The sequence below is a fragment of the Accipiter gentilis genome, chromosome 1, assembly GCF_929443795.1.
Source record: "Accipiter gentilis chromosome 1, bAccGen1.1, whole genome shotgun sequence".
Classification (NCBI taxonomy): domain Eukaryota; kingdom Metazoa; phylum Chordata; class Aves; order Accipitriformes; family Accipitridae; genus Astur; species Astur gentilis.
In genome coordinates, this window is record NC_064880.1 from 36,120,678 (window position 1) to 36,144,141 (window position 23,464).

At 39.0% G+C, this 23,464-nt stretch overlaps 1 protein-coding gene across 1 annotated transcript in view; it reads right to left on the reverse strand.

Moving 5' to 3' along the window:
* PSMD14 (proteasome 26S subunit, non-ATPase 14) overlaps positions 1-22,805 on the reverse strand; it is a 48,585-nt gene extending 25,780 nt beyond the window's left edge. Inside the window, exons 1-3 of the mRNA XM_049834598.1 lie at positions 22,573-22,805; positions 17,286-17,373; positions 14,757-14,808 (exon numbers count right to left, since the gene is read on the reverse strand). Coding sequence (XP_049690555.1) covers positions 14,757-14,804 — 48 coding nt within the window. The 5' untranslated portion in view covers positions 14,805-14,808; positions 17,286-17,373; positions 22,573-22,805. The remainder of the gene's footprint in view (positions 1-14,756; positions 14,809-17,285; positions 17,374-22,572) is intronic.
* Positions 22,806-23,464: the final 659 nt, after the last annotated feature.

Sequence of the window (23,464 nt, forward strand, 5' to 3'; positions counted from 1 at the left end):
TCTAAAGAGCAACCTAATAGGAATCATTCAAATAAACTGGCAAGTATTGCACTGGCTACAAACCTGTTACAAGACATACAGACTAAGAGTCAGATAAGTTTCCATTAGTCAGCCTTACCGCAATGCTAACCTTCATCAGCTGTAAAATACGGCCAGTTCTCCAATTAACTACGCGTTTCTTACAGTGGTGTGAATGTAAATGCTGCTGGGCTAGCATGATTAACTGGCACCAACACAAACAGCAATTTCCCTTTGCTTCATCAGCTTTCAGCTAAAGAGGACTTGCAGATAAAGGCTATGGGAGTACTTTGCAGATACACTGGTACAGTGAGAGAAAAAACGGACCTCCGATCCCTAGGTGGAAAAGCTGTGAACAAAATACTTTGCTCTTTGCCTTATGAGTAGTTATTCAAAAATTAGCACAACTGTCCCAGGTGTGAATGATTGGTTGAAACAGGTTCTGTGTACTGTTGAAAATGAAAAACACAGGAGGCAGCAGTTTAAAATGCCCCTTTCTCGAGGAGCAAGAGACATATTGCTCTTATATACAGAATTCCATATCAGCGTACCTCGTTACAGCCAATTAACAGTACATTCATTACTTTATTACCAAATTGTGTACAACAAATTTCCACTGAAAATACAAAAGGTTACTTCTGCACTAAGTGATGTAAACTTAGAAGGGCAACAAAGAAACTATGAAGTACAGTTAAAAAAAAAGATACTCCCTGTTAAGTTAAAGGAGGAAAACAATGGTGCCTTTAGACAAACATTTTGTAGATTTAGAATTTTGAGTCCACAGTTATAAGCAAAAATGGGGAAAAAAAGGGGGAATTTTTGAGTAAATTCTTCATTTTTCACTTAAAGTGGAAAAATTCAGTACAACACGTGTCCACTGCACATCAAACAGAAGACATAGCGATTGACACAAGCCATCACCTCCTGAAGATAAAACCAGGAACTTAAGTAATCAGCATATTAAGTTTGTATAGTAATTGTCCTTTCTGCATACTTTCACTTTTACACACACAGAAAAACCATCACCTGGCCTTCGGAACACTTTAAAGTCAGCAAGAAAAGTCAGTTGTGTTCCCCCCTTCCCCTCCCCTGTCAACAAATTCCTTCTCTATTAGCCCCAGATCCAATCTTTATATTTTGAAACTCACATACATGCATGGATCTGTCAACCACAACTGTTTCCTAACACCTTCAAACCTTTATTTCCAACTTTGATACTGCTGACCATCACCTCTTGATATTTGCTCTCCCTCACTTCTTACTACTCATTGCTAATTCTGTCACTTTGCCCTTTCCATCAGCAATCTTCCAGCAGGTTTAACTTTTCACCTTTTCAAAGGTCCACTTTTAAGCAATTTCACTTCATCAAGTATTTCCCTGACTAGCCATAGACCAACAGTGACTTGCTCCAGTCGAGGTGTCCCTCTACACTTATGATGAAAAACTCTATGAGCAGTTCTTCAGAATGTTTCACAGAACTAGATTCACAGGGCTCCTGAATCACTTATTCCAAATTTACTACAACTAAATTGTTTGACTTACGAAGTTTCAAATGCCCAATCATTTTCTGATACTGTTACTATGGGGTTTTTTCCTCCATAAATATGTACGTTTACTTTCTTAACTGTATCTCTCCTGCTTTAAGTCTATTCCAGACGATCTTCTTTTCACTCAGAAGTCTTAATACTTCAGAAAACACACAGACTCATATTTCCACTTAATCACTGCTAAGAATACAGCACAGATGAGTTGGGTTTAACTTAAAAAAACCAAACAAACCAACAAAAAAACAACAAACAATTTATTAGTTTGATAACAACCCCTTTCTTCATACATAAAGCTCTTTTCCATTCTTCTACCAGTTCTAGATCAGAGAGGGTCTGAAGTGATGGTAAAAGTACAAACACAGTAACTCTCTGCTTTAGGAAGAACCATAACATCCATGCTGTGATCACCATAGTATTCTACATTTGTCCCAGATTTTGTTTAACATTTCACTGTAAGCAAGCATCCCATTACACTATTCAGTATTCTTTAAAATAAGGAATAGCATAAAAAAGTAATCTCCCCTGAACTAGCATAAGTAGTTCTGAGATTTCTGGAAGGCTAATGTTGATGTTTGATTGAAACTAGCTTCTCAAAAATCTGGGACTTGAACTGAAGTTTATTCCACAGACCATGGCTCTTGAATAGGCTCTCCTTGTGTGGAATCTCTAATGTCTGTTAAGATGTCAGATCACACTGACACCCTTCCTGCATCTGAGGCATTAATCACATCTCTGTCCCCTATGTAGACACCTGTGTTCACAACTCATAAGAGTTTAATTATTCCTCATAACTTTTCCCATTTTAAAATCAGTCAGCAGATTCAACACTTAGAGAGGAGGCAACGACAAACATTATTACATTTTGTTTCCATAACAAGGCAACTAAATTACCTTTAGTTTAAGCAAAGCTAGGAACTAAAGCAAGGTGTTACCCTACTGTACTCATTCCTAATATTTCCTTTTATTATTTCTATACTCCTTGGAGGTTTCAAATGCTTGTTTACCTTGGTGATGGTCCAGAAGAGGGGATATTTAACATTATCAATCCTTTAGGCATTCTATGAGATAAAGTAGTTTCTGTTTTCAAAACTTATATTAAAAGTTCTCCTGCCAGCTGCCAGCACCCATAGCCAACAATTCATTTTCAGCACAGGAAACATTGCTAATTCATAAAGGAATGCATCACTTGTGTAAGTCAACTAGCTTAGCACCTTTTTTCTTTTTAAAGCCATAGTATTCACTGTGAATGATTCTGCACACTAAATGTGAGTTTAAATATATAAATGACTACAGTAAGTGTTAGGAGATATTAACTGCAAACTTCACTGTTTCACTTTAAGCACATGCCTGAGCTAGCAAAAATATTAAAGATTAGCTTCCACTCTTACCATGCAGTTCAACCAATTTACCTGAACTCTTAAAAAATTAACTAGTGGTAGTATACAATGCAAATATAATGTCGATTTATTAACTCTCAGTCTTCTTATAAACTACAGCACATATTAAGTATTTCCTTGGTCACAAATGCTTCTTTTGTGAAGACCTCACTATCTCCTTTCAGTCTGCTCTGTTCTCCTTAGAGATTATAATTACTCGCTAAATTATGAGAAAAGGAAACAGTTCATTGCACTGTATGAATTATGTTTAAATTCCATGTTAATATTCCTTCGTTTTGAATATAGATTAGAATGAACTGCTCAAAAGAGTTCTGAGATTATTGATGTACCAATTCAGGAGTTTTGAGAAGGAAAGGATCCATAGGTCAAAACCTGTCCAGAATCCACCTTCACAACAGATTTAGTTTCGCATTATTTTTCTACCAAAGATAAACTGGCATATGACATACTTTAGGCACACACTTGTCTTTCTACAGAGAATTATAAACCCAAAGTTCACCAAATTCTTAACCTAAAACTTTTAAAGATTTAACAGATAAAAGCAACAGAGTAGATCTTGAGTCTTTAAAGTAGTTTACTTGGCTTTAGACAATGCCATTTGAAAAAAAGCAGACATTTGGAAACTGGAACCACTTTACTTCCATTTCCAACCACTTCCTTTTCCATGAACGCCTGATAATCTAACACAGCCTTGGAGTGACAGCCACAGCTTCTACGTGCTAGCTACACAGTATGTGGGAGCTAGCCATGGGTTACAAGTTTTAAGATTTCTTTGGCCTGTTTCTGCTAATCTTCCACAGAAGTTTATGCATTTCTTTCATGAAGCAAAGAGGAAGAAAGACTTTATTAGCTAATCTCTACATGGAGGCAAAGTATTCTGCACTGACCCTCCACAGCATGTGCTATTATCACTGTTCATAAACTGCACTGCCTGCCAACTTTAACAAAGGAGCACCATCTTTATCAAGCACAGTACCAAATTAAATTAACTGGTGTCAGAAATCAAAACAAGAAAGCATTTGTACCTGCAATGCAAAAGATCTGCTGGTATTTTTGGTTACATTATGGTATTCAAAGAAGGTCAGACAGTTCTCCCACTGCACAGTTTTGTAAGAGTGCCCATCTTACTGCAAAACAGCAAATACTGCCTTCGTTCTGTCTGACCACAGCTTTAATGGATAATTTCTTGGGGAAGTGGAGATAAATGGTATTTGGAAACTGCAAGGAATATTAACATTCTTTCCCAAGCATTTCTGTATAAGCTGGAGACAGTAATTATTAAAATTAAAAAACTAGTCTGAAAAAAATACTGTTATTCTGCTACTTACTGAAAAATGGATATTTCTTCTGAATCAACTATACATGCTGTCAGTCAGTGAAATGAGCTGCTTGGTGGCCAGCCATCTCATAAAACCCAACCAAACTGGTTTTGTTTTTGTTTAGAATGGCAGAATCCCAATTTCAATAACAATTGATAAAATTAAGTTACCACTATTGAAATACATATTATTTTTGCTTAGTTTTATTCAGAAAGACTTGTAATGGAAAAATAATCACATTCAAGTTACGAACAGAAGATTACATTGTAATATTAAATCATGCATGATACTATTTTTGTTTCAAACAGTTAAAGAGAATTTCCAACATAAAAAGCAGCCCCTTACTTGGACAGCCCTTGTTGACGAAGTGTTAAAGGCATTTGCCATTCTAACAGGATAAAAACTAATCCCTTGAAGTGTTATCTACTCAGGCCTTTTAGCAAATTTGTTAACGCTTTTAGGTATATTACTCCACCTTTCTCTTAGTGTGAACTGGTATCAATTATTTAGCCAATTTTATTATGTTATTAAAATACCTGCTGATTAAATGTGAAATAAAGTGTCATTTTAGAGCACTGCTCTTTATTTGTACTATTTTACATTTTTTTCAAATAGGTATAGAAAGTGGACTCAATTAATTACATGAGCAACTGAGAAATATTCCACAAATGGAGACACTTTCTATTGTTTAAATGGATCTTAAGCACTGCTCTGGTGTCACACTAATAGCACAAAAGATGATTTTGAAATACATCATAGCTGTTTCAATAAAGAAACGCAGTTTTGCAGGGGCAACTGTAATAAAATAAAGGCAGTGAACTAAAGTGCTGTAGAGAAAATCTCAGCTTTATTACACCAAACAGCATATTTCTGTGTAAAATATAAGAACCGCTACAATCATTGCTACTTTTTTTTTTTTTTTTAATTTTTGCAATTGGAACAATTTAAATGTGAACACAGGACACATAAGCAAACACTGACCACTATAGTGTTTCTTTCTTTCCCAGTAAGGTAAGAAAGAACCTTTTAATAGTTTAAATTTGTGAGTATTAAACAACTAGTGTGAAAAACAAGCTGCATGTAAAATATTTCCACTGCCTCTGCTTCAATGACTAGCTGAGGCAACCTGTTATAGGAGGTGTTAATTGGCAATAGGAGTACAAGTCAGAAGCATGTTCCCCATCGTCCTAACCCAGCAAGGCTAGGTCATTAAAGTGGAAATGAATTCTTTCATGCCGACTTAACCCTTTCAGTACGTATTTTCAGCTGTTATACCTAAAGACAATTGAGAAAGATTAACTAAAAAAAACAAGACAAAAAACTTGCATTACTTTTGAATTTTAAAAAAAGTATTCACCCCTCCATACTTCTTCCCTTTTATCTACCTCCTCCAAAACAAGTGTTTCAGAAAATCATGACATTTACTATGTAGGTGGTGGGGGGGAGAAGGGCAACTGGGGCATAAATGCAATGACAATCATTGTAAAATAATAATAAGTTATCATATTAAAGGGTGTGTGGGAAGATCAGGCACTTAAAGTGAGCTTAAAACTACCATTTTGTGAAGGTAAATCCAATGGTGGGTGCATAGCTTGGTATGAGGGCGAAAAAAACCCACCACATTAGAGAATACTACCTACAGAGAGGACACAAACTCAAGCAAGCTTGCAGAGGCAGCAGAGGTATTAGTGATAATAAAAAGACCTTAAAAGTTCACCAGAGTACCACTGCTCTTCTCTACTTACCCTTTGTCAGTAAGTGGTATGACCTGATGATATATTGAAATAAAGAATAAGAGACTTCTTATATCAGTATAGTGCTTTTTACACATTGCCAAGCCTAAAAATCTAAACAAAATTATGATTGTGGAGCAATTTTTTCTATACTGAGACAATACACTTAGAGAAAATACTAATTCGTATTCCATCAGTGGACGTGGTGAAGGGAGTAAGCTATATTCCCAGATCTCAATGGTTCTAGCAAAATTGTCATGACAAGCGCCAGAAGCCATGTATTACGTTTTCCACAGTACAGGAAGTTAACATGATCAGTCATGACAGAGAAAATGATCCAGTTCATAAAAAATTGGAAAAATCATAGAGTTCATTGAAAGGGAAAAATATATTACTTTGGACTGTGAATCACACACTAATTAGTAGCAATTTGAAATTTTATTGCAGTTTTCAAGCTAGTACACACACAATTTTACAGTTAGTTCCACATCAACAGGATTATATTTTGAAGCTAGCATTATGTCTAAACAGTTTGTATGTTTAGGCCCATTTTTATACCAATTATAATCAAGCATACATAACAGACCACAAAATACCATAAGTCTCAACAAACAGGCTAGATTTCTGAAAGGATCACATTGTCTTGTTACACCATATGTCAGATGAAACAAAAATTGTAGTAATATGTTTAGTCTCATAGACAGTCTCATAGACTCCAAAATGGAGTAGGGATACTAGGGAATTATTATGGCATCAATTGCTACTTTAAATTAAAAATATCTGCAAAAAACCCTTAACAGGCTAGGTAAAAAAAACTTGCCTCAATATGTTTTACAAAATCCTGTCTCCTGAAAAAAGTTTATCCAGGTTCACATTTATAACTGAACTCCATAAACAGCAATATAGATGGACTTGAAATCTATAATGTTTGCCATCTCCCCTCCTCTTCAAAAACCAAAATTACAGAACACAGAACTTTGTATAGCTTTGAACAGTTGGTTAAATGGGTTGGCATCACCAGTTGGCAAACACCTCTTCAGTGCAGAGCCAAAACTTTACCACTTACCTTTTGTTTGTTTGGGTTTTTTGTTTCTGTGGGTTTTGGGGTTTTTTTAACATAAGCAGAACTTAAAACAAAAATAAGCTCTAGTTCACTGGGACACTCCAGAGAACCTGGCCAGAATTTTAGTTAAAGAAAAAAAGAAAGAAAGGAAGCCACCAAAGTTTAGCTTATGTTTCTATCCTACCCATCTATCAGTAATCTCTCTTGCACTATTAACAGTTTCATGGAAGAGGTATAGTAATCCAACATGGGCATATGCAGGATTTCCCATATACCTCTAGAATGTAGTGTGTTTTGCTTATTTAATTGCCCCAAACTGTCAAAATTTTAAAAGGTCTTTTACAGAAAGCAGCACTCCTGTTTTCCAATACTACCATTGAAAATATTCTCAAAGACTGAGGCTTACAGCTTACTAAAAAAAAATAAAATACTTTCCAGGATTTGGCATCAAATTATGCTAGTCAGATTTATTTTGAGGTTAGATTACTACAATGTACTTCACAGAAAGTCAATCTACTTAGTCTAATTCTAATCAGAAATATTTATTACCCAATATTAACATGTATTCATGATATAGTTATTTAAATGTATCATCTTGATGCAATTTGCAATAGTCAGACTTTCTGCAATGTCCCCAACACAACTGTTGCATGAAATGGCCACCAAGCGTAGTTCTTCCTCATTCTAGTGTTTCCTCTCTCTTTACCCCACACAATCTAAAAATTCATCAAGACATGCAAAAAAGCAAGGGAAGGTATGCTGTGTCGCTGCAGTTAATATTCCTCATTATCAAGCATAAGGACAATTTGGACTAGATGACCTTTAAAGGTCCCTTCCAACCCAAACCATTCTATGATTCCATGACAACATTATGGTTATCAAAAAGCCATAAGATCAGGGACACAAATTCTCAGTGACATTGTATGTGTTTTTGAAAAGAACTACTATTTTTCACAACCTCAAGCTACTGGGAAAAGAGAAAATCCAGACAATACAAAGGTCAGTTTCACTCCAGAGTAAACCAGGACTAACCTGTTATCTATTCCTATCACCATTACAGAAGGTATTGGGATTTAGAAATGGGAGCCTCAAGGCAGATAACGAGTCAGCATTTGTACATTTTGTCTGCCTCCAGAAGTCTTGCTCTAATCCAGATTTTTAATTACCTTATTCTAGACACAGTTCTGCCAAGAAGGCAAGTTAGCCTTCAGCAGGTGCTGTCTGAGGTCACCCTAAAGTACACTTTGTGCAGCAGAGCAGTTAAAAGGGATTTACTCAATATGTAAAACAATGCACTGGGTTCTATATGTCTATAGACTCTCTGTTGTGAAGAGCTGGTCCTCTGGACACAAGCAGGTGAACTGGGAGACTGAGCGGCAATATGTAGGAAGGTTAGTCATTTGTAACACTTTTTAAAAACAATATAAAACCCCACACCAGTATTAATACAAAAAGAACACTTCAAACTTCCAGGAAAAACTGAAGAGGACTCTTCTACACTGCAAGAAGCCCTTGTTCAAAGGTGCTGCATAGTAGCACTGCATGGGATTTCAGAAAGAAGAAACAATTTCTAAGAGAAATAAATTAAATCAATCACTGTAAGGGGGCTGTTTCCTGCTTACAGAAAGGAACATACAGAAAGGAACAGATGTAGTGCAAAAAGGCACCAAGATGTTTGCTCTTGTTTGGTCTTTCCCCCCCCGTTCTTTCTCATTATGGCTACGTTCATTTCTTTGTCCAAGCCCCTTTGCCTCTTCTGGGGAAAAGTTGGTTGGACTACACTAGCAATTAAATTGAGGAGAGAGAAGCTAATTGCCTAATTATTAGAAATAAGGAAGTTTAAGATCTGAGGCCAAGAGGTGGCAGCTAAAAATGGTCTCCAGAGTTCATAGGAAAATAGAAGATCAGAGGAAACTGATAATCCTCAGGTACAACCCACTAGCTTTATTATTTTCAGTTTTGTGTTTGTCTGTGAATAATATGTAAGGTATGACTGTAGTGCAGCCCATCATACTTTAAGGCAGCTTTTATCACACGAAGTACACACTGTGTTGTAAGTACAATCATATGACTGTTCCTGAACCAATTCTACCATGTTTCCCCTCTCCCATTAGCACTTTTGGATATAAATCATGTTACAATCACTCAACTATTTCAAGTGTAGGAAATACAGCCTTTAGCAGTCCCCACCAACTTTCAAATAAGCCTATACTACCCATGGAGCTGTCATCACCTCCAGTGTAAGCAGACCCAGGCCACACCAGTACCCTGAACTTGATATGAAGCTTTCCGTTGAACAGCCCTGTATTGAACCACTAACCAATGCAGTAAAATAATCATCCCAGTCAAAAAACCAGCACAGTTTACTATATCTATGGTGGTTTTTTTCTCCTTAAAACAAAATCATATATTTCAGTCATATAAACTGACACTGAGACTTTCTACAGGAGATAACATAGGCAATCGATTAAGACTTTTGAACTTTTTATGGGAGTTGAGGTTGGATGTTTTTAAATGGATGAAAAAACATTTATCACTGAGAAAATTTCTCTACTCTTTAAATGGGTTGATAGCTTCTGGGGAAAAAAAAGTAGAACTGGAATAACCCACCCAAATTGTATACCATCTTACTGACTGGGAGGTATATTGGAATTCTAGAAATACTACCATTCTTAGTACTTGAGAACTTTGCTGGAAAATGTCTCAAAAGCAATGGCACAGAAACAATGCACCATTTTAAGAGCTGTAATTCAGATTTATTCCCCTGGCAGAGTATTCTCAAAAGGAGTATCTGAAGCTTCAAATACATGTGAGAAGCAGACAATAGCTTATCACCACAACTCAAACCAAATAAAGCATATACACGCAGGAGACACACAAAGGAAAAAGTCATACAGGTGCAACAGATACCGAGACACCAAAACACTTTACAGCTTTCCGAAAGAAAAAGCACTTTATTACATTAAAGACAACATATTTGCACCCTTCAAACTAAACCCCAACCTGTTTCACAAATCAATTAACCAAAACAATTTTCAATAAGATACTAAGGTGTTGGGGTTTTTTTCTGGTTGGGTTTTTGGGGTTTGGGGGTTTTTTGCAGGGGATGGATGGGGGTGTGTGTTTGGGTTTGTTTTGGTTTTGAGTTTTTTTGTTGTTGGGGGAGGGAGGGTTGGTTTTTTGTTGGTTTTTTGTTGGTTTTTGTTGGTTTTTTTTGTTGGTTTGTTTTGTTTTTTTTTTTACATAGGGAATCTTAGGATGCAGATTAGCCAGCTAGAACAAATACTTTACTTCAAGAGACACATCAGCTTAATGAATTAACTCAAGGAAACTTGTATTTAATTGTTAATTGGGAATGATCTACACAGAGGCTGACCCTCCTTTGCCTGCCAGATCACCAACTCTTATTCTGAAGCCCTGCAGAATACTGAGGCAGTAGTGCTCTTTTCCAATAATGATTCTGGCTAGATCAGCAGATGAAACAGAACTTTAGATCAGTGGCAGGTCTCCCAAGTTCCCACGGTGCCATAGATTTACTAAATGGGATCAGCATGTTCTAAAAAAACATGATAATACGAGGGAAAAAGGTTCTACAGCACCAAGCAGTGCAATGCTTGAAACCTCATAATCAAAGTGACAGTTTTCAAGTGCCATTTACAATGCCCTAATCTGGAAACATCCCAGCTAACCCATCTGATCAACTATTTCACAGATGGAAGCACTTGATGGCTAATTGGCAAGTCCATTATTCAAATAAAATAGCTATCTGCACTTCTATTTTCTATATTCCAAGTCAAGGTGTAAACACTCCTTATAAGACACAGGTCACTTCTCTGTCTCTCCCTCCCTTCCCATTTGGATTTTTTCCCTTCCCCTCTGCCATCAAATATGTTAATTCAGAAATACAGAATCAGTTTTATTTTCCATTTATTGCACCAGAACAGTTGCCTGCACCAACAGAGCAATGTAAATTAATATTTTCAAAAATCCATCAAGTAATGAAAAATTATTTCAACAGCATTTTAAAAGTGTCATTAATTATTTCACTGCTTCCTATCACATCTGGATTCAGAAAAACAGACAGGAGGTGTTAGCATGGACAAGAACTTGTATAGCTTGGATTATTGTTCTGAAAGCATTGGGGAGAGCGCTCTGCTAAAAATGCACTTAATTTACTTACACTCTTAAACGGTATGCAGTATGATTGCCTAATAGAGGCATATGCGGAACTGATTTCACTAGCAAACAATAGTTCAGTGTACAAAATGAAGAGGAGTGTTGCTCCAAATTCCTGCCTGCTACATAAGTAGAATGCTTTCACATATCCCACAAAGCCTGTTAATTTGTCTGCAGCAAAGGTACAATGCAAAGTGAAGTATTAAATCACTAGTGAAATTCTTTGGTAGGCAGTGTTCCAGGGGGATGAACAGGGAGAGACAGAAAAGAGTCAACCAGGAAAGGGAAGATAACTAAAATAACCCAACATGACAAGGGGCAGGAGGAAGAAAAAAAGAGACCATACAAGAGAAGGAAAACAAGGGTGTTGCCAAAATCTGAACTCCCATGAACTACAGAAGGCAAATTAAATTAATAAGCATTTTGTCTGGGACATCACAACACCTTCAAACTTTAACTGTTTCCCCACAACTCTTTTAAAAAGCTTCAATCACTCCTTCTTATGCATATATAATGAGAGCAGAAATTCAAATGCCTACAATACCAGGCATGCGAAAAACAATTTCTGCATGAAGCAGTGTTGCAAAGAAGGTCTTATTTATCAAGTTCAAAACTAAACACAGGTACCTTCCCACACAAAGAACACAAAGTTAACGACCAAGTTCACTGCCAGAAAATACTGTGGATGGCTTATGTGATGCCAAAAGCTACCAGATTCTCTTCCTTCCTCTCTTGTCCACCTGCTGCCCCATTAAGACAGTCCTTTGTCCATCTAAGACTAAAAGAGAGGAAATGGCTCAAAATTTCTAAGCCACGAGTGACTGGAAGGAAAGTTGATTGTTGAAATATCACTTGAAGATCACTTCCTTAAAAGATTTGTTCATTAGCCACATGAAGACAGGCTTAGGGTCAACAGAATTTAGCACTGACCACCTCTGGACAATTTAACATTAAAGGCCAATCAGCCACTCAACAGCATGCTGAAATAGCAAGTAGTAAGAAAAGAACCACGAATTCACTGAAAGCAGTTTTCAAGTGGAATGCAAGACAAGAAAAGACTTCAAAAAAAAGTTGTAAAAACATGAATCCAAAAAGCACTTGGGACAACATATTTGAGTGTGAAACTGAAGAAACAAGCAAACAAAAACCAAACAAGATAGAGGTGGTTCTACCACAGGGGAAAGAACCCAGTAACTACTGTTGAAGAAGCTAAGGCAAGTCAATGATAAAGAAACCCTTGGCAGAGCTCAAATAGGAACTGTGCTGACCAAACATTTGCTGTTAACTTGAACATTAGTTACAAAGCAAATCAAAGGGACTGTTCCCAGACCTTATGTGATGCAGTCCTTTTGCTAAGCAAACCCCTAGCTACAAGAAAAAAAAAAAATCCCCAAGTTGTGCTATAAAATTACTTTGAAAATGCTTCTGTTTTTCTACAAGACTACACACGCAGATGATTCTTACGTTAGAAAGAATAACTCGCTCAACAGATGTTTTTACTGTGTTCAACCTTAAAAGCAAAACCTTCCGAGACAGAACTGTGACAGCAATAAGAGAAACAAAAAGCTTTGTAGAGTTGTTTAAAACACTCTAGTGCAAACAAATGGTAACAACTTTGTTTACTTTCTAGCAGGACGAAGTATGTCCAAGAAATACCCAACTCTTCACTTCCACCTCAAAGCCATCTGAATCACTCTGGATTATCTCTCAGTCTCAAATATCAATCAATCAATATTCAGAACAGAAGTGATCCTCGAACATCCATTGAAACACCTTAAAAGGACATAAAATTATTCTTTTTGAAAAGCCTTCCTGCTGATTCAATAAACCAAAAGACTACAAAAGTAGTCAAGATATACAGTGCAAGCAGCAACTTGCATAAAGAGCAATTCATTTTTCTGCCTTTTTTTTTTAATCCAACACATAGTCATCAATTCTTTTAAGAGACAATTCCATATTTAAACAAACATAGAGCAGCTTTGCAGGCCAAAGCTGCCAGAGGAGTTCAGCTAGCTTCTTCTGCATGTTATGTTCTATTGTCTGCCACAATTTTCTAGCGAGCTTTAAGTTAAAGCTGAGAAATTCAGAAAGCAGCAGAGAGAGTTAACTGTAAATTTGAAAAACAGCTTTGATATGCGTCAAGTTCAGAGAGGACTAAGAAGTGAAAGCTTGAGTGATTAGACTGCGCAGATGTTAAAAAAAAATGAAGAGTCATGAAGCAGGCTGGCAGCTCAGAGGAACAAGAGAAATAACTGTTTAAGAAAGTGAAACTAAAAATAACTGAGGGCTGCTTGAAGATTCACTAAGAGAGCGTGAATAGAATTTCAGCTATAAAAAGGAAAAAAATTATGCACCAAAAGTTACAGCTTATTTGGCAAAACACCTAGAGGCTGTAAATCAGCTCAGAATATTTCACCAAATGCTTCAGTATTAAACCACTCCTTTCCTAATTATACTGGACACAAACACACTACACACAACCAAAAGAAGCTGTGGGTTTAGCAATTTCAATCATCCCAGAAGCACACTCGCACACACATCATGAAGCCTAAGACAAACAGAACGGATTCCTCCAGAAGAACAAGAGTCTGGATTCTCAACTTAGAGCAGAGCCCCAGAGGCAGATGAGGAAAGCAGAAAAAGGCCAGCTACTGAGACCAGCCAAGACTATGAAGAAAATTACACTGGGGCCCCTTCCTTAAGGAAATAATTCTTTCTACAATCCTCAGACAAAGAAGTTCCTAATTTTATTTTTTTCCTGTATCCACAGTAGTCACTACAACGTAGTAAGATCAGCTCGATTTTATTTTTGAAGACTGCTGCCCATGCCAGCTGGCCAAGGAAAAAAGCACTAGGACTTGCTCTAGTGGTAGAAGAAGCCATACAATGTGTGTAGGTCTCCCACTGGAACAGGACAACTGCCAGGGAGGCCTTTTTGCTATGAGTAGAGTTACGGAAGTGAGGACAACAGCAAACAAGAGAAGACACAATAAAACACACATATAGGTGGCTATAACTACCTGCAAGTGATAAATTCAACTCAAATTACCTCCTGAAATTTAGATATACTTCAGTATCTTATTATGCCCATCACAATGTATTCCATGGACTGAAACATATAATTTATGAAGGGGCAAGTGGGTATCCTCAGCCATTTAGAACAATCTTCATGTTCTGAAAATCCGTATTATTAGAAATTGATTTCTTAATTTTATTCTGTGTTTCCAGTGCTTTTCAATCCAAACTTTAAAATGTTCAGACACCAAATGAAAGATTTGTAAACATTCTGTAAACTCAGTGCCAACACAAGAGTTCATACTGACAAAAAAAAACCAGTCAGGCTGTAACAATGATTTGCATACACTTACATAGCTTCTCTAGAGTTAGAGATTATTACTATGAGCTCTGTTTTATTATATTTAAAAATGGCATTAAACAAAAAAAAGGAATATTCCAGAATTGATTAATATTAAAGAGAAGATACTGACAAGCTATATACTAACCTGTCCCAGACCAGGCATACCTCCTCCAAGTCGCAGAAGTCTGTCCATATTTCTACAAAAACAGAAACAAAGAAAAATGTTCCCAAGCTCTGAAGTGTTTACTAAATTGCTATCTATATAATTCACCTTCAGTCACTCAGTATGTCAAAAATATTGGTGGTAATTACAACACAACATCAGACTTCCTGTTAATTAACACCACATATTAATTCAAGAAGCTGTCTTCCATGCTAATTAACAGACCTTGTTTTATTGCTTTGGTTTTGGGTTATCCCCATTTCTGAAGACAAGCACTCTTGTCAAACTTTTCAAAACTTTCCTATCATTCAATTAATTGAGAGATTTTTGTTGCTTAAGAACAGCACCTACATCCAGGAAGTGCCTAAAACTTATTAGATATACAATCAAGTTTACTCCAATTTGTTCAGAAAGCATCAATAAAAATGTGAAAGTAAGGATTTTAGCATCCTCATTAGTAAGTTCTGCACTAATTAACTTACAGCTTGTCAGTTATCATCAAAACTACATGTGAAAGACACTGAGCAGATTATGGATCTCTGAATTAGCATCAAAGGCTTTTTTTTAATGAACTCATTATACTAAAAGAAATACTGTAAAGTAAACATTTAGTGTGTATATAGTTAGAACACTAGTGACAGTACAGTCATTTAATACATTTCCTGTGTTGTGTGTGCCATTGCTTTAGTGCAAGATTATTCCAATCAACACAACTAACTTGTTACTTTATTAAAAAAAAACACCCAAAGCTTTTCTACCTTGCAACTTTCAAAGGAGTGATCTCCAGGAATAAGAATTGTTAAGGTGCCCAACTAAAAAAAAAAAAACAAAACCCAAAAACCACTGAAGTTTGTATCTCTGCAGTTTATTCACTTTCTATTGTTGAAAAGCAATCTAGTATTTAATTGTGGGCATCTAAGAAAGGGTTCTGTCCTAGCTGTAACGGACTTTTATCTTGCTTAGTTAGCTTTTTCAACTTCTTAGCTTTATACAACAAAACTCAGTGATAAAATAATCAAAAACTACTGAATATTACTTTTTAAACAGCTGCTCTCAACAAATCAAGCTATTTCCAAGGTTTACAGACATTAGTAAATTTTACTGGCTTATTTTATTCGTGAAATAGAAGACACAAAGTAAAGCATCAGAAACTATGATCTCAGTTGCACAAGTTTTAATACAACACAACAAAACCTGTTCAGGTGGTAAGAACAATCGAGAACAGCAAGTAATGATAGTTCCAAAATACATTCATCCTCCCAATGGATGTCACATTACACATAAGAGAATTACATACCTAATTTCAACAGACTGCATTAACAATACTGAGACAAGCATTTGAACCTACTAGTAGACAAGATTATCTAACTCCTACTTTAATCATGTATGGAATTTCACCCATTTCAAACAACAACATCTAAGACACATGGATCAATAAAACTTGCTGCATTTGCTAATTTCACTTTTCCAGTTTAATGTACTAACAAGCTATTAGCTTCATTTGATTCAATCCCTTGATTTTGTAGAATATGCAAACCCAACAACTGCAGCCTCAACTTACTCCAAGTACTTTCTTAAAGCTACCTTGGCACTACATGAATTAAAAAGGTGTTTATTAAAGGGTCAATGGTTATGCTTTTCTTTTCAGACAGTCATTGAAACCAAGCTTCTTCATTACGGGCAAAAGTTGCACACAAAGTATATATACTTTTCTATCCCGAACTACAGTAAATTCCAAATCTAGTTGTAGGATTTCCATGGAAAGGTTAAGTTGCTGTTTAAAGCTATTACGTAAAACATGGTAAATGGCTTCAATAAAACAGTCACAAGTACAAATTAACACCAACTACATTTCATTTTACCCCTCTGTGGTAGATACTCCTCCATTGAAACTCACAATGATTCATCTTTCATGACACTAATGAGGGCTGAAGAGTAGCTGAGAAGTAGATTTAAACTACTAACATTATTATTTTAATCAATCATGGTTGTATGTTTATTTTAAGAACCTCTTAGTGTCTACAACTGGTAACCATAAAACTGGTCTTCCCTACAACTACAGCAACTTTGATAAGCTGATGAGATGTATTACCTATGTTGTACATGTTCAGATTCTCAAAACAGTAGCACAGAGAAAAAATCTCTACAAATCAGTTCTAGATACACTGCAAATTATTTCACTAGCTCTGTGGCTTGACTCTGGTTAGAGTTTTGGCAACTAATACTTTTACTTACTTATTTGTAACTGAAGGTGTTTTAGTAGGTTATAGTACATTCAGACTTAAACATATTTGTTTACTCTGTATAAACATCTGAAGAATTTAGGTTAGCAATTCAAATTTAAAACAATTTTAATTTTTGTTAATCCACTGTGCCCAAATATTATTTAAGCTATTAATGCCGTTTATGAAATAATGCTTTTGTAAACCTTAAAACAGCTTGAGCAAAATTTTTAGACCTTAATTGAGATAACTTTAGCCTTTACAGATAAAGCAAGTACGCATTTCCAACCTGGTGCTCAGCAAGAGGTGATTGCAGAACAAACTCGGCAACAGCTCCCACTTTTTGACTACAAAGATGATGCCAGCAGGTCTCTTTCCTATAGAAGGTAATAGAAAGGAGGGGAAGGGCAGAAAACCAGTAAAATTTAGAAAGAGTAGCACATATAAAAAGAAATGTTACACTGATGACCTACAAAAGGACAAAGCACCATTGAATAACCAAAAGAATGTTGGTGGGGGTTTTTTTGTTTTCGTTTTTTTACTTGTACCATATAATCCCTGGAAGCAGTGCATGCCATGTCTTGCCCAAGTACCCATAACACTGAAAGAAGTTTCCAAGTTTCTCAAAATTACAAGGAAGAGTAAAGTATTTTAATAACCCATTTAAGCAATTTAAAGCTAATCAATAACTTAAAATGCTGTTAGAAACTGAAACTATGGTCCTTTATTACTATTTTAGAAGATTTTGCCATAGCCAAGATGACCTAAGCACACAGGTAAAGAGCAGTCTGCAGGTACGGACAGTTTTCTTGTTTACATCAGCAGGAGCAGTTGGTGTGACTGGGAAAGTCACAGAGGTCTTTAGGTTTGCCTGAATTCAGGTTGAGAAAGGCTGCTTCACATTCACTTTCGCAGTTAAAAGTCATGTTATCCTCCTCCCAGAGAACACTGCCCACTAATTGCATCCACTCAATCATTTGTAGTGCAGTGTTTTAAAACAGATCTGTGAAATGATCTGTGGCCATGATTTGATAGACGTTTTTTTCAATGTCAATGTTAACATAAGGAGCAGTGGGGAAGCTGCTGTTGCTGCTTACCAACTTGATGCTGCTTTCTCAGTACTGCCAGGACAGCCATTTGTGCAGCCTTGCAGTAAACTGATAGGCTAACAAAAATGCTGGTTTTAACCCTGTTCACTTCTCTGAGAGGATTCACACTGCATCCCAGAAACAGTTGTCTTGGCATAACAGAAAAAGAGGTCTTGGAAGAGCTGATTCCTTCTAACGCTAATCCAGACTCCAGAAGACATTTATGTCAAATCATTCTTTAAGCTGAAGCTGCCCAAAGAATGCCTTTGGGTTTTGGTGTTGGTTGAGGTGTTTTTGGTAGGGGTTTTGGTGTTTGTTTGGTTTTTGGGTTTTTTTTTAAAGTAACAGAGGTAATTTAACAGAGACTGTTCTGAACCTTATCTCCAAGAAGCACAAGAGCAAAGGAAGATGTGCTAATCTTCCTAGAAAGTAAGAGGAGAAAGAACAAGTCAGAGTTTCTCAGTGCTGACAGGCTGGGGTGGAACTCCACCAACAAGTAAAAGAAAAGTTGCTACATTTCTGCCAGCTTTGCATAACAAAAAATCCAGGAAAGATCAGATGAGACAGGACCACAACAGCCAACAGTTATATTTGCACAGGCTGCAACAAAACTGCAACCAATTCACAAGTGGGCTTCAGAGTTACAACCCAATTCACTTCTAACCAGCTGGCCACCCAGGCGTCTTGCATTCCCTTCCCCACTTCCTACAAGGATATTAAAGAAACAGATCTCTGTGAGCTTGGTCAGTTCCCTGGGGGAGGCACACAACATGTTAACCGATAGTTGAGAATTTCCCCTCTCTGCTGCAAAGTGCAAAAGGCTAGTTTTGATTATACACTTACCTGTTGTTTTTTCTCTATATATAGAGACACACATATATATACTTACAGATATATATATATAAAAACCACAGAAAAGTAAACAAACAGTTCACAGTAAGTCTCGCCTCCTTTCCTTCCAGAGTCAGCAAAAAGTATTTTGATAATATTTCCTTCTGTCTGCAAGGAAGAGTTAGCAGTCTCTGTTTTAAGTGAAGCTTTAAGGAAAGGAGTACACATATCAAATAGTTCCGTATCAGAAAATTGCAGAAGGCCAGTTATAATGATAATAAGCTTGCATTTTGGTGCACTGCAGGATTTAGATGACATGCACTCATCATTGAGATCAATGTGGTCACTGATGGCTTAAAATAAAAGTTAAGTAGCTTCTCTGTTTGTGTATGTCCATGATTGGAACATCTCAGCTAAAAAACCTTGATCATAGGATGGTATTTAAAAATCCCAAACCTCCACTATTGCAATTTTCTTTTAACTGTCCTGGCCTCAAAAGAGAAAAGTCTGTGGTTATTAATAATGCAGTGGAAGTATACACAGAGCATCTCAGAACTTATCTGAAAACAGAAATTTTTTAAGCCCATGTCTAATATTGTTCATAATACTACTGTTAGGTAACTGTAATAATTGGTAAGAGTTGTCCATTTGGAGGGCTCTGGTTCACCATTCAGTTGTTGGTTACTACTTTCAAGTCACTTCAATGGCGACTTAAATGCTGACTTTTAATAATGAAAATATTTTTTCCTTAGGTAACATTGGGATGAAATTATATAAATGCATTATGCACACATGTATGTATACATATAGGTATAAACCAATAGCTACTGTGCTTATACTTGGCACGTTTCAGCACATATTTTGAAATCCTACTTGAAACACAGTCTTAAGTTACTGTATCTCTTTGCATGAGACACATGAGTTTCACACTACAGCGCGCTATTTTTATCTAGCATTAACACTGCATGACACAATCCCTCAACGAAATAGGGTTCTCCCAGGTTGACAACTTTCTAGTAAAAAAAAATAAAAAAAATCAAAATTAGCTTCGACATACATGGAAGAGAAAACACTGGCTACTAAACTGCCCTATTAATGGAGAGAGTATTCAGGCTAGACTCAGGTGAGAGCAATTTACTCCACACTTTGCAATCTGTAAACTGAGTGACTTCATGCAAATAATTTAATCTTTGGTAACTCAGTTTCTCCACCTGAGACTACATACTATGCTTTGTATAAGCACTTCCAGATGTCCTGTTGAGAAGTTCCACATGGCACGTGAATTAACAATTTTATTAACAGCAACTAAAAAAGTTGTTAAAGGTTTTTGCTCCAACTGTAACAATTTCAACTTCACTAGGGATAATAAACAGCTACAACGGTAAATTAGCTGAGGAATTGCATCTTGCAGAGAAACATCATTTCACCAAGAAAAGAACAAAAACTCACAGCAGGTAAAGTCAACAAACACTGAAAAAAAGAACCTTGAACCAGAACAGAAACTTCACCTGTGACAATGGGGCCTGAAGTCTATCTTCCTATACATTTTATATGAAAGAGAAGAACAAATTACTGAAAACTGATTTTTTTTTTTTTTATTAAAGCTAAAGACAAACCATGCCATGAATGAATGCAGTCTCAGTAGCGCAAGTCCAGAGCTACATGACTATTTTGCTTCCAAAATGCTGTCAGCTCTGTAAACCTGAGGTTTCTGGACCATATAGACCTCAATCTCAATAAACCTGAGCTGGACCAGAAAGTGTGCAGATTAGCTTCTCTGACTCTGCTTCCTGATATCCAGAAGCCCAGCGAACCTAATTCTACTACATTCATTGCTGGGCTGGAGTTACTGAAGTAACCCAGACCCAAGCTGACTACTCTAAAGGCACTTAAGTACATCCCAACCAAACTTACAGGTAAGTGAAGATTCATTGACAAATCACACCACCACAAAACCTCACAAAATTAATTTTATAGTATATATAAAGTAATAAGCTTCTCTGAACTCTGCAGAAGAGGGGGGTATACACGCAAGTGTTGTGGAACTGTTTCCCGTCACCAGCACCAGCAAGTACTCATCACACTGGTGTTCTATTATTCAAGGTATCCTAACTACCTGTCCTTTCCCGTCATCCTAGATGTTAGGAGATAATTGTAGCTACTATTAGCATACACTCCATAATGCCTGTCAAGATTGAAACACTTCCAAGAAAGTCACAAACTAATTTATATTTTGGTATTATTTAATGTTAATTTTGAAGTATGGTCTAACTTATCATTGTCTTCAAATGAATACCCCTGATGTGGCATGTTATAACAGCTGATGGATGACAAGTTACCCATTAAGCTATGGGCAAAACCTAGTTGCTCAAAGTCAGACTAAGTGGTTCGGAAGCAATTCATCCGCAAGCCAATTTCTGGATTCCTTCACGAACACAGACCTTTTCCTTGTTTCCATAACACAAGCTCACAAACAGTGCTCTTCTCCGCAGGACCTTCTTCCAAGGGTACTCCCTACATCCGAGGCATACGGTACACCTTGGACTCACAGGGGGTGAAAGCTTTACAATTAATACAAACCTGTCAGACTTTTCAGCTTGCCTAGTACCTTTCCAGCTATACACAGCTTTCAAATACATTTGCATAAAACTTTTTTTACGAGAAGTCCACCTCGATCCTCGTCGTTTTTCTGTTTTTCAACAGCGTACCGGAAACATGCGCAACTTCAAGGGGCGGCATCAGCGCACGTTCAGATTTGTCAGCTGTTTACAAGTACCCAACTACGTCGCATAACTTTGTTCCAAAAACGACACGCAAGTCTGCTGCATACTAGAGACAGCACTGTTCCTTTTTATTATCGCTCCTTTTCTACTCACTTCGGCTTCGTCTTTCCCGACACGGATTAAAGATTTCTCCCCCTCCCCGCACCCCAGCCCGCGCTTTGCCCTGGCTCCCCCTCCCCCCTCCCCGCACCTCCAGCCCCACACCGCCGGGGACGGCCGCCGCGCTTCGCTCCAGAAGCGGCAGCGTTTCGATCCGCCGAGTCCCTCTGACGGGAAACCGCCCGCAGGATAAACTCCCGCTCGGAGGCACCCCCCGCGGCACTCGGCGCCCCGAAACACCGGCCAGCGGCTGCAAAACCGGGCGCCGCCGAGGCCAAACGCGACGGCTGCTCTCGGCCGGGAAGAGGCAGGGCCGCCCCGGGCCGGTAAGGCGCCGAGGCCCAGGCGGCCCGCCCCGGCGGCGGGGGTACCCCGCGGCCCGGCCGCCTCCTGCCGCCTGTGCGCAGGCCGGCCGCCCCAGCACTGCCGCTGCCCGAGGTCGCTCAAACGTCCTTCCGTCGGGACCGGCACAAGCGCGGCCAGGCACCGCCGGCACCGCGGGGCCCAGCGTGCTCCCCGCCCGGGCCGGTGCCCCACGGGGAGAAAACCGCCGCTGCCCCCCCCCCCCCCCCGAGGCTGCCCGCGGAGGGGACGGCGCCGCTCCCATCCCCGCGACCCGCCTCACTGCCCGGCGCTCGGGCCCACTCCCCGCGGGCCCCACTCCCGCCGCCGCCGCCACGCAGAGGCCGCCCCGCGCCGCAGCGAGGCCCCCAAGGGCCGCGCCGGGCCCCCGGGGATCCCGGTGACCGGGGCGCCCGTCCCGCCGGGCCCTCACCTCCGCGCGGAGCCCTCCCCGGCCGCGCCGCCTCGGCCCGGGCCGCCGTGAATCAGCCGGATTTCATTCAAACCGAGTCCGCCCAGGCCTCCGCAAGGACTTCCCGGTTCAAAGGGCACGCGGCGGGGGCTTCCGGTCCCGCAGCCCGGGAAGGGGAAAGGAAGGGGGGCTGGGAGCCATGGCAACGCGGCCCGCCTGGCAACGGCGCGTGCCGCCGGCGGGATCGCGCCCGGGAGCGGCTGCGGCCGTTAAACCGTCCTCTTCTCTGCGGGGCGGAGCGAGAAAGGGGCCCTCTCCCGGGTGTCGCGGGAGAGCGTGGGCCGCGGCGGTACCCCGGCGCTCCGAGAGGAGAGGGCGAGCTGTGGCCGGCCTGGGCCTGAGGCCGCCGAGAGCCTGGCGAGAGTAGCGAGTGGGGCGCCTGAGAAGCCGCTGAGGCAGCGGGATGCCGTGGTCGCACCCGCGTTGTCCGTCCGTTGCGCTGGCTGGATTGTGGGCTGACAAATCCGTAGCTGTCACAGTTACTTTTGGGAGCAGAGGCCTTCAGAGGGACGCGGTCTCTAAGTGACGCCGAGTGGGAAGTGGCACATGCTGATCTGAAGCGCTTAAACTGCTTTGCCGTAAAGTTAACTTCTGAGTTGACTTTGTCTGTAGCTCAGAATCAAATTGCAGCCGAATGGCACCTGTGCTCAAATAACTAGACGGTAGGGTGGCAGAAGAGCCAACGAATGGGTCATCAAATAAATAAAAGAAGGATTACTGTAATAGGAACAGTACCACATGTACTCCTCTCAAAAACAGTATTACAGAAGATGATTTAGAGAAGAGTGATAAGAACGGTCATCTGTATAAAAACAGCATAAGCAGAAATGGAAAAGAGTCACAATTTTTGCCA